The 10,714-nt window shown below is 35.7% G+C and overlaps 2 protein-coding genes across 2 annotated transcripts; both read right to left on the bottom strand.

Annotated features, from left to right (window-relative positions):
- Positions 1-491: 491 nt before the first annotated feature.
- On the bottom strand, positions 492-3,582 carry ppk17 (amiloride-sensitive sodium channel pickpocket 17). The gene is made up of 8 exons (XM_081987649.1): positions 3,461-3,582; positions 3,281-3,412; positions 2,915-3,074; positions 2,656-2,859; positions 2,444-2,601; positions 2,249-2,391; positions 918-1,144; positions 492-868 (listed from the first exon to the last, which is right to left on the bottom strand). Exons 1-8 carry the CDS (start codon positions 3,557-3,559, stop codon positions 570-572), a joined length of 1,422 nt encoding a protein of 473 aa, XP_081843775.1. The 5' UTR covers positions 3,560-3,582; the 3' UTR covers positions 492-569.
- A 1,779-nt stretch (positions 3,583-5,361) lies between these two features.
- Positions 5,362-8,630, bottom strand: LOC145734389 (cytochrome b5-related protein-like). Its single transcript, XM_081987685.1, has 7 exons — positions 8,482-8,630; positions 7,808-8,022; positions 7,176-7,567; positions 6,220-6,408; positions 5,946-6,167; positions 5,714-5,888; positions 5,362-5,666 (listed from the first exon to the last, which is right to left on the bottom strand). The coding sequence occupies exons 2-7, from the start codon at positions 8,015-8,017 to the stop codon at positions 5,526-5,528; spliced, it is 1,329 nt and encodes a 442-aa protein (XP_081843811.1). The 5' UTR covers positions 8,018-8,022; positions 8,482-8,630; the 3' UTR covers positions 5,362-5,525.
- Between the last annotated feature and the right edge of the window lie 2,084 nt (positions 8,631-10,714).

Raw genomic sequence — 10,714 nt, 5'->3', positions numbered from 1 at the left:
GAAAGTAGCCAAATAACTTCCAAATAAGCCAGTGAAACCCGTTTTTTCTTTCCTAAAACTTTGTTTGTTATGCAATTTTCAAATTTAAGATGGCAGTTGGCACTCGTGATTATTTTTAGAACTTGAAAATATTTTCCAGCGATTCTTCATGGCCAATTTACCCAGTAATTTCTTATTGGGTCACCCGATACATATAACATATAACCCGTTACATATAACAATAATGGTATGTTCACATGTGCAGCATTTGCGTATATCCCATCAATGTTGGTAATTTGTGATTGGCCAAATAAAAGCAGCCAGCTGAAAGCTGCTTTTTTTGACCATGTATTTTCAAGTCCGTCCCTGTTCGTTCTACATAACCGTCGGGTTATTGGAACACAAAATAGTTGCCAACTTGCATATTATCCATCTCGCCACGGTCTCACAACAACTGACTCACAAATCTGCCGTATGGTGAACGTTTTATGATGCTTGAAAAATTGTTCGGGTAGGTATTAGAAGGTTTATTACTTATAATTTAATTACTCTAACCTTCTAAAGGATTACATACTAGAAATAATATAGCATTAAAATCTACGATTGTTTTCGGTCACTAGAGTTTTCTGGTACGATTTGAAAGCGTCACTATCAAAATCCTTCAAATTTTCATACAGATTCACTCTACCGTTAGACTGAATCGAATTGTTACATTTGCCTAACGATAAATCATCCACAATTTTAGTGCTACCACTAAAACTACTTCTGGTGTTACTTTGTGTTTCGGAATTTTGTTCCTCTTCAGGCTTCTTCTTCTTTTCGTAATATTTTTTAATGCAAGAGCACACGATTTTCTCCAAAACTCTGATTAGTCCCACTACCGACAATCCTGCAATTCCAATGTAAATTTTTGGTGATTTTTCAGTCAATTAAATTACCGAGCAAAAAGCCCAAAGAACCTCCAATATCGGAGATAAAAGCTGTAAAATTGTATCCGACCACTTCCTTCATTTGGGTCACCAGGTTGTTGGTGTAGTACATGGCGATAAAACCGTGCGGACTGTTGGTTTCGTCAATTTCTTTTCGGCTTACGATGGTTGGAGTGTAGATGGACACGTGACAGGACATTGGACAGGAACAATTGGCGATCAAGCTTTGGCGGTTGCTAGAGAATTACAAAAAAAGTAGCAATAAATTGAAAGTTTTTAAAATGCAGACTTTTTAAACTTTTAAAATCGCTGTTCCAACATACACCATTTTTTCTGGAAAAACTTCCCTGGAAAACCGACTACAATTTAGCATTCATGTAAAATTTTTACTCTATCAATGATTTTCGAAGTACTTCCGAAAGTACTATTCTATAAATGTAATAAATCAAACTGAGGCCTTTTCCCATTAACATTTATACTTGGGTCTAGGCTTTAATTACAGCCAGCCATTTAAAATTGACTCTACTAATATTCAGATTGGTTGGTGATTTGACAGCTTTCATTTGACGTCCCAGACAATTTTCAAGGTTAAACTGTATTTACTGGGTCACGTAACTGTTGACTATTTTTTAAACATCATTTTTTTAGATCGTAGTAGTGGCGTCCCAAATATGTGAATATTTAATGATTATTTGGCGGAGTTAGGGACAAATAAGTTCTACCAGTTCTTGGCCCAATATTTAATGATTATTTGTCCCTAACTCCGCCAAATAATCATTAAATATCATTTTTTTAACTTCTCGACATTTGAACTTTGACAGTTTCAAATTTAAGTTTTTTAAATTTTTTATTTTTTTTTATTTGACTTTCAGCAACATTTTCACTTTTCAAATTGTAATTATCAGAGTCACGTGACTGTTTTAATCATTTTTAAACTGAATTTCTTTTGTCAATTTGAACTTTGACCGATTTAGTTTGATGCTCCAGAAAATTTTCAATTTCAAAATTAAAATTAATGAAATTAAGAAGAGTTTTAGTAAAAGTTGAAAATTCAAAAGTCACATTTTTTATATTAGATGTGCCACTTGATTATATGTAACCTATCCTATGTAAATTGTGCCTTACATAGCATATTTTAAGTCTGAGACTTTTGAATATTTAACATTGTTGTAGTACTCTTATTTAAACTCCAATCCCCTAGAAAAAAAAAATCTAAATAGGGCTTTACACGTTTTCGAAAATATTTTATTATTCATGTTTATTGAACGACCATTACTTTTTTCTAATCAACTAATTTTAAAGAAAAAAAATAATTTTTTAGAATGGATAACCGTACTTACTGTCTGAGGAACAAGTTCACCAACAAACTCACTTCTTCCACAGTGTTACACTGTGGTAGATGATCTTCTGGTACCATCCACAACCATGGTAAAGTGCAATTGGTTTGGTTGGCTATCTGGTAGTGGAAACATTCCTCCACACACTACATTTTTTTAGCACCAAACTTGTTTTGTGTTTTTAAAATTCCTACTTACCCTTGATCTGCTGTAGTAGGGCTGATCAGCCGGGTCGACGCAAGGGTTATCGCTAGTGTGAACCCTTTGGAACTCCTGGTACCTCAAATGCAACCTGATGTCTTCCATGGCTTCAAGGTAAATGTACTCTAAGAAATTGTCGTCTTGTTCATCATCAGCTGTAAAAATTTTTAGTAGGATTGACTAAACTTGGGGAAGGAGAGTCAACTTACAGGACATGATTTCATTGGCTGCGTGCACGTAAACGTGGAACCCATTTCCGGACACACTGTAATCGTCCAGAGTTTTTTCAGTCATGTCGTGGGGCAGGTAAAACCACCATCCTCCCGAAATGCTATACACTTCAGACAATTCCAATGGGATGAACGTGTAACATTTACCATGTCTAGTTGTGTCAAACGATGTATAATCGATTGCTGCAAATCGATTAGAGTTGTAAACATTAAGTGAATGACAAAGTTGCGATGGTACCTGAGGAGAAACCAATTCCATTAAAAGCGTAAGAACCCACAAGTTCACTGAAACTATAAGTGGTTTCGTTTAGGAATTCTTTGATGGTATAGTTGCTAAAGTCGAAGTTTCGGAAAACGTTTTGATTGTGGATAGTTTGAGTGCTTCTTAATCCGTATTTCTAAAGTGAGGAAATTTTGCTACACAGTGGTTTAGCGAGAGGTAAACAGTAACGCTACGAAAAACTTGAATGGAGATGAAAGAGAAATGTTATTAATACTGGACAAAAAATTTATAGTCAAGATCGAAAAGTAGTTACAAGATTTCTTATTTAGCTTTATGTTTTGAACACCCTGTATATAAGTCAAAATGAAAGTCTGGACTTACAGGAAAAAGATCAGTTTTATAGCCTGGTCTTCTGCATATAGTAACGCGAGGGTACGCCATGCTTTCGTTCAAATGGAACCCGTAATAAGTTGTAATTGGTGGGTTCATCAATCTTTGAACACATTGTGCTACCTATTTTGATTTATTTTATTAAAGTTGGTTGAGTAAAAGAAAACTTACCTGATAAACGGAAAAAGATAAACAACAAACCACTACCAGCAGTTTGAAAAAGTGATTGGGACTCGACAGGCACTTTTTCAGATTCACGAACCCAAACATTGTTTTAGTTTTTCACGCAAAACGTTTTTGCAGTAGTGTTTTGATGGAAAATCATCGTTTTTCCATTATCTCCAAAGTCGTAAATTATCGAAACTAATTACTGCTCTTCGCTGGCTTAGCGCTTCAAGTTCAATGGAAAACATGCCGATTATTAACTCGTTTATTGTTTGATCGGTTGATCATCGTAAATCGGCAGTTAATGAGTGTGCTTTAGCACCCTCGTAATAAACTTGACGAAAAATCTAGATTTTTTAATTAATATTGCATATAATATATAATAGAGAAGAATCTTGTATAGAAAGCTGTAAAAGATAATTGCTGACGAACTTTGAGAACATTAGCCTCAAAAATGTATGTTCAAATAGAAATTTGAAAGTCTGAAATTACTAGGTCAAAACGATTGTGCTGGCTAATTACCCATTTATTTATATACCTATATTATATTTAGTGCCTTTTCAAGAGAAGACTAGAATAATTTTTGGTTTGTTTTAAGCCCAATCGAAACGTTTTACCTTATTATAAAGTTCTTCAAAAGTAGATAAAGTTAATAATAACTATATAACTATCCTTACACAGAGACGAGAGACCAGATATTTAATACCCGCCAACTAATAGAAAAAAACACTAGAGTTTAATGTCCCTACGCTCCTATGCTTTCTAGACTACAAGAAAGCCTTCGATTGTGTAAGATGGGAGAGTTTGTGGAAAGTGCTGAGTGAAATGGGAGTCCTCATTACCAGTTTGTACGAGAATAATGACGCAATTGTCAACCTAGATAATAAAACATCGGATCCTTTCAAAACGCAAAGAGGACTGCGCCAGAAGAATGCCTATGGCGAATACATAATGAGACGCGCCCTAGATTTGGAGAAGGGAGGAATCACGATCAATGGTAAAATGCTAAACAATCTTCGATACGCGGACGACACCACTCTAATAGCAATGAAGAAGAATTGGCCCGAATGCTTGGAAGGGTGGCTGATGAGAGTCGGCTCTTGGTCTGAAGATTAACTTCGACCAAACCAAACATGGTAATTGATAGAAGTAACGCAGTACAGATAAACAATCTGCCTCCAAATATCGAAACGGTTAATGACTTACATGGGGTCTTTAATAACGAACACAGGAGGCTGTATAGCACTATTGCGGGCAGCTATGGTGAACCTGGGAAAGACAGACAGAGGGATAACCAAAAAGACAAAAATGGTTCTGGTGAGATCTTTGGTGTTCTCTATATTTTCGTACGGATCCGAGTCATGGACCATTAATGCGGCTGATAGACACCGCATAGACGCATTTGAATTGTGGTGCTGGAGAAGAATGTTGCGCATTCCATGGACTGCTAGAAGAACAAACGTGTCAATTCTTAATGAACTCGACATCACGGATCGACTATCTATCATCTTCCGCAGACGAATCGTTCAATATTTTGGACACATCACACGCAGAAATGAGGATATCCTAGAGAAACTTATAGCACAGGGCAAAGTAGAAGCCGAAGACCCAGAGGCCGATCTCCGTCACGTTGGCTGGATCAAGTAAGGAACATCACGGGTCAACCTGAGGATCGCCACCTTTGGAAGCGTAAGGTTACGAGCTGAAAGTAGCCATAGTGTCACGTTGCTTCAGACATGAAGAAGAAATCCTTACACATCTAAAATGTCTTTGTCAACAAGATAATAAAATTCATCGGTCATTGGTTTAGCAACATTTATGAGAAAAAATAAAATATTGTTATGATTTATCTTCGCTTGAAACAAATCGGATTTTGATGAGGTTTTGGTAATAATGGGTATTGAAAATAACCGAAATTAACCTTTATTAACCTGCAAAATAAATCGACATGTGCAGTATTCATATCAGACTTCATACATTTTTATTGAACTAATTTAAAATCTGTTTATTACCCGTAACTTATCTCTATGTATAATATCATTAGAATACACTGATTGAGCAAGTGACTAAATCACTTGACCTTTCTAAGATCCCATTTGCTCAGATCTGGTGGAGCCTCACTTGGGGTTACTTTAATCAGCTGCTGGAACCCTCCGTAAATAGTGTCTAATTGCGACACCATTCTCAAATTTGTGTTAAACTGGCTCAGAACCTAAAATCCTCATTTATTAAACGGTTAAACGGTTTTTCAGCACTGACCTTTTTGAATGTGGGATACAAATGCTCCAAAGTGGAATGATCCAATGTAGGAAACATATGATGAAGACAGTGATCACCGAAGTTGGTTAAGACCAAAAATGGTGATCCGGTGATTTCTTTCCGTTCCATAATGGCATCCAATTGGCTGACACCCCAATCATAGTCGTCTTCAGACCTATTTCAATATCATTAGCATTAACCCTTCAATCCGGTAGTATATTTTGGTAAATACCTGGGTTTATCACCATCATGGAATATTTCAGGATGATGATGGGCTGCGTGTAACCCCACAAAGAACAAATGCGTACTTCCTACGCATATGATAAAGTTATACATTATAAAAGTTTGCCAAAAGCTTTGACCGCTGAAGATGTACATAAACAATGGTAAAAGGAAAGCTATAAAGTCGGTTTTCTTGATGTGGTTACGTCTTCCTTGCATATACTCGATCACCCTTAAAATATTTCAACCATGACATTTTGTGTAATTCATATACCATAACAAACCTGGTAAGGAGGGCTTTGTGAAACCCAGACATCCACATTAAGGGAGCAACAAACCACTGTCCATATCTTTGAAGAGGTGATTTTTTAGTAGGCAAATACTGCAAGAAGGGTTCCCACGAAGATATTTCGTAATCATCTATGGTGTTGGTGTGCAAGTGATGGCTGAGTACGTGGCTGATCCTCCACTCTCTAAAATGCCAAGTTTAACACCTCATGGTTATGTTAGGGGTAAAATAAGAATATGGGTTAAAGATATGAGTAAAGTCCGAAAAATTGTTGAGTTAGACCAGGTGCGCAGATTGTAATAAATAATAATTTTATTATTTATATAAGAATATGAAAATTCTATCTAACACAAAGTGTCCAGGTACTATTGGAGATACAAAATTCTAGATGTCGATCGAGGAAGGGGTGATTTTAGAAATATTCGACAGTTATTGACAGACCAGACGACGTTTTTTGGAAATTTTAAAATACTAAGTAGTTACTGTAAAAGTAGTTTTACAGCTCCACGAAGTCAAATTTGACGTTATGAAACACATCAAAACTATAGAATTATTTTGGATTAGTAATTTCAGCTGTCAGGTAGCGTAAAAAACATATCAATGTGTCTATTAATTGTCACAACTGTAAATATAAAGCTATTGGAAATCTATGTAACTCAAAATGCCTGTTTGGACAAATAAATTATGGATGACGGTTTGCTTTACTTTGTTAATATACGGTTTCTATTCTAAATAGTAAAATTTGCGGCCTAATTAAATGTGTTTTTAAAAATTAAATTGCCTTATTGTTATACTATTATTGGTACATCATTCTTTAGTCAGGCTAAACGGGGAGAATGCGTGTAACCTTCATAATAATTCGGACTTTACTCAGATTCTTTCGGTGGTTTATACGGGTAAACTTAAGTTTAGCCTCTATTACAGTTAGGAAATAACTCAAAAAATCCTTACCTGACAGTTAGCAAGGAGAAATTAAAGTAGTACATCCTAAAATTGTCTTTTTGGTGGAAATAATTGTGAGCCGCGATCGTTAAGAAAGCCAAAAAATTCCCAGCCAAGATTCCTATCAAGAAATTATAGTACTTGGCCGCCAGGATAGACAAGATAAACAAAATCACCAAAAAGGAGTCAATCATCAAGTTGGAGATGTTAGTTTTCGGTTTGGGGATAGTGGGCAACGTTTTAATCACTTCTTTCTTCAGAGTTTTGTAAAACCCATTATCTTTGAAAGTGAATGGTGCGTTTCGTTTGCTGTCCGCATTTTTCACAAAGTATTTTTTCAGCATTTCTTCCGGCAAACTGGTTAAATGGTGCACTTCAAACGCTTCGGTAATGTCCAGACCCTGCAATATGTATCAGATATTAGTTAAGTTTTAATATAACTAGTACAGGGTGGATACATTTAGATGTTTCACCATTCAGTACATATGTTTTCCGACGTTCCTGTATTTAAAATATTTTTAGTTTCTCATCAAAAATTTAAAAATCAAATTTTTCGATTGAAACTGTTTAGAAAATAATCGATCATCATCATCTGTAAACCGGTCATTTTAAATTTTCTCTATTAAAAAATCAACAATCACCTTGCTTAACTGCAACCACTCAGATCCACCAGGATGTTTATCAACAAAATCGGTCAAATCATAGATTCCATCGTGAACCCTCCATAGACCTTCTGCATTATCGATGAGGACTTTATCCTCCAACCACGTGTCCACGGTCTGGTTTTTTCCGCGTCTTGGAGGCGAGCTGATTCCCAAAGATGATGGTGGCGATGACGTATGTGGAGGCATACTGACTAGAAAAAACCGGCAAAAAGGTTATCATTCTCTAATTATAGCTATAATTTTAATTAGTTTATATTTTTATTAAGTGTATCAGTGTGTGCGACCGTTTTAAAAAATATTTTTGTTTTGGTTTTGTTATCTTGTGCAATTTTGTTTTTCTTTATGTAGTTTACGTAATTTAATGGTTATTTAGTTTTTTTGGCTTTTCTTTTAGAGTTTTTAGAGATTTTTTAAGGTAGTTGACACTGATGCAAGTAATATTTTTACCTTAATAAGATTTCTAATAAATTAGTGAAAAATTAGGATTATAAAAAAAGAAAAAAAAAAGCCCATAATAATGTTTGTAGTATCTAAATTTGAAAATATGAACATATCATAGAGTGAGAATTTAGGTCTATTTGTATTAAAATTTATTAGTTTTTGCTACAATAATTAGTCTTTATACTCCAAAAAACCTAAGAACTACTTACCTTTATAAATTATTACTTCATATAAAACTAACCCTTTCTCTCTAAAAGCGAAATGGCAACTAAACCGTGTATGCACTATTGCAATATATCATATAAATGAAATATACACAATTTTTTCACCCCAGCTCGATAACTAGCTTGACCTCATCAGTGTTGTTTGCTTTTGACAATCAGTTAAAACACAAATATTATTATAAAACTGCAGCAATTTGTTATTTGTCAAATTATTATTACACAATCTAACAATCCGTAACGATGTAAATGTTAAAGCGATTAAATTCAAATTATTTTATTTTTCAAAACCAGAGAATTATTCAGTTATCAATACATTATACGTTTCTAGTCTCTGTTAATAAAGTAATTTTTTTACTTCTACATGAAGGATATTAGCTATTTTTTTTGATTAAGTAGGCAATTGCCATTGCTGATCCAATATGAAGTCCTAACCGTGAAATATGAAATAGAGAATAGACCAATCACAGGCATTTTTTAAGCGTGGGATATGAAATAGACCAATTACGTGACATCATTTGACATGACCCCTTCATCACAAAGTCTAATTTGGTTCTTGTGATTGACCAACTAGGAAATTAAAGCCACATTATTTGTTTTAACACTCCATGGAAAATTACAAATAAGATAATTGATATGAAATACAGTAGTGTAACTGTACTAGAAATATTAAAGATGTCACAATTTGACAGCTTCCAACTTAGTTACTATGTGATCTAGGAGGTTCGTTCTAACGTCAAAATGTAACACGTGATTTTGACTTTCTTTTATTTAAATACAATTTTCTTTGAAAAATTACAAATAACCGAGATATTTGGCATCAAATACAACAGTGTAACTACTAGAAATACTTGGTCCCTATGACAGGTAGGAGGTTCGTTTAAAGGTTAAAATGTAGTCCAAAACCTCTGCTTTCTTTTGTCAAGACAGAGTTTTTACGGAAAAAACATTAATAACTGAGAAAACAGGCCTAGAACACTGTTGTGCACGAGAAAATTAAATAATTAATTACAGAACTCTTCCATAGATTTTGAAGGTATAGTGCCTTCCTCATAAACTCAAACTATCTCAAAAAGGGTGGTTTACCCAGTTAGTCCCCTGGTAAATATTGTACCGTCGTACTCCTTAATGACACACTTCTTGAACAACACCGTATATTGTTTACAAACAATAAACTGACACTGACACTTAACCTCGCTATCTGACAACTTCAACTTCACTACAACCATCAATTCAACAACTAACTAACCAGGCCTGGTTCAGCTGCTTATATAGGCTTCCATGGTTTCTAGAAAGTTCCCAAATATTCATGAAATTGACTTTCTCCCTCACACTCATTAAGCTATAACATAAATCTCTCTCTATATAAGCAACGGAGCCAGGATTTTCTAGAACACAGACAAAAGAATGTAGAACGTAAACAAAGCAACGTAACATACAGGGGTAACAACAAATAACTAAAGAAATCCTAACTAATAATCAAAAGTTCGCTTCGCAACACTGCCCCCCTCCTAGAGTTGATCGTCCCGATCATCAACTTCACCAGCTTTGGGTGGTCGGTAAGGTGCAAGTCGATCCAGGTGAACTATTTTCATTTTCGCCCGATGTCCTCGCTGTATTCTGTAGACGACGTCGTTCAGACGCTTTATAACGTCGTAGGGTCCCTCCCATGACCTCTGTAGCTTCGGTGACTTTCCTTTCTTTCGAGCAGGATTGTATAACCAGACCTGATCACCGGCTTGGAATCCGCTGCTGTTGGCCCTTTTGTCATATCTTGTCTTTAGTCGGTCGCTTGCAAATTTCAACTTCTGCCGGACTTCCTCATGGATCACGTGCAAGCGTTGCGCCAATTTTTCTGAATAGCTATCACAAGAGGCTGGGGGTTCTTCCGGTCGTCCAAAAAGAAGATCCATTGGCAAACGAAGCTCCCTTCCAAAGACAACACTAGCTGGTGTTTTGCCAGTGGAATCATGTACTGCCGATCGATAAGCCATCAGGAACAACGGAATGTGCTGATCCCAATCTGTCTGATTGTTATCGACGACTGTCCTTAGGTAGTTGTCTAGTGTCCGGTTGAAACGTTCCACCATTCCGTCTGACTGTGGGTGTAATGGAGTAGTTCTGGTTTTCTTAATTCCCAATCGGTCACACACTTCCGTGAATACTGCCGATTCGAAATTACGCCCTTGATCCGAATGCAGCTCCCTCGGTACTCCAAATC

Source organism: Ips typographus, linkage group LG1, assembly GCF_016097725.1.
Source record: "Ips typographus isolate SLU linkage group LG1, UJ_Ityp_2.0, whole genome shotgun sequence".
In the NCBI taxonomy this organism is placed as follows: Eukaryota; Metazoa; Arthropoda; class Insecta; order Coleoptera; family Curculionidae; genus Ips; species Ips typographus.
Note: the sequence above shows the minus strand (reverse complement) of the source record. Positions and strands in the feature narration are given on the sequence as shown.

What these genes read in the sequence shown, in the direction of transcription:
- ppk17 (XM_081987649.1), bottom strand. Translation starts at nt 3,559, where the DNA reads ATGTTTGGGTTCGTGAATCTGAAAAAGTGCCTGTCGAGTCCCAATCAC. An exon ending in AGCCAATGAAATCATGTCCT is followed by an intron (nt 2,602 to 2,655) that starts GTAAGTTGACTC and finishes AAATTTTTACAG; the next exon opens with CTGATGATGAACAAGACGAC. An exon ending in GTGAACTTGTTCCTCAGACA is followed by an intron (nt 1,145 to 2,248) that starts GTAAGTACGGTT and finishes GTAATTCTCTAG; the next exon opens with CAACCGCCAAAGCTTGATCG.
- LOC145734389 (XM_081987685.1), bottom strand. Translation starts at nt 8,017, where the DNA reads ATGCCTCCACATACGTCATCGCCACCATCATCTTTGGGAATCAGCTCG. An exon ending in AGTGGTTGCAGTTAAGCAAG is followed by an intron (nt 7,568 to 7,807) that starts GTGATTGTTGAT and finishes TACATATTGCAG; the next exon opens with GGTCTGGACATTACCGAAGC. An exon ending in TTCTCCTTGCTAACTGTCAG is followed by an intron (nt 6,409 to 7,175) that starts GTAAGGATTTTT and finishes TTGGCATTTTAG; the next exon opens with AGAGTGGAGGATCAGCCACG.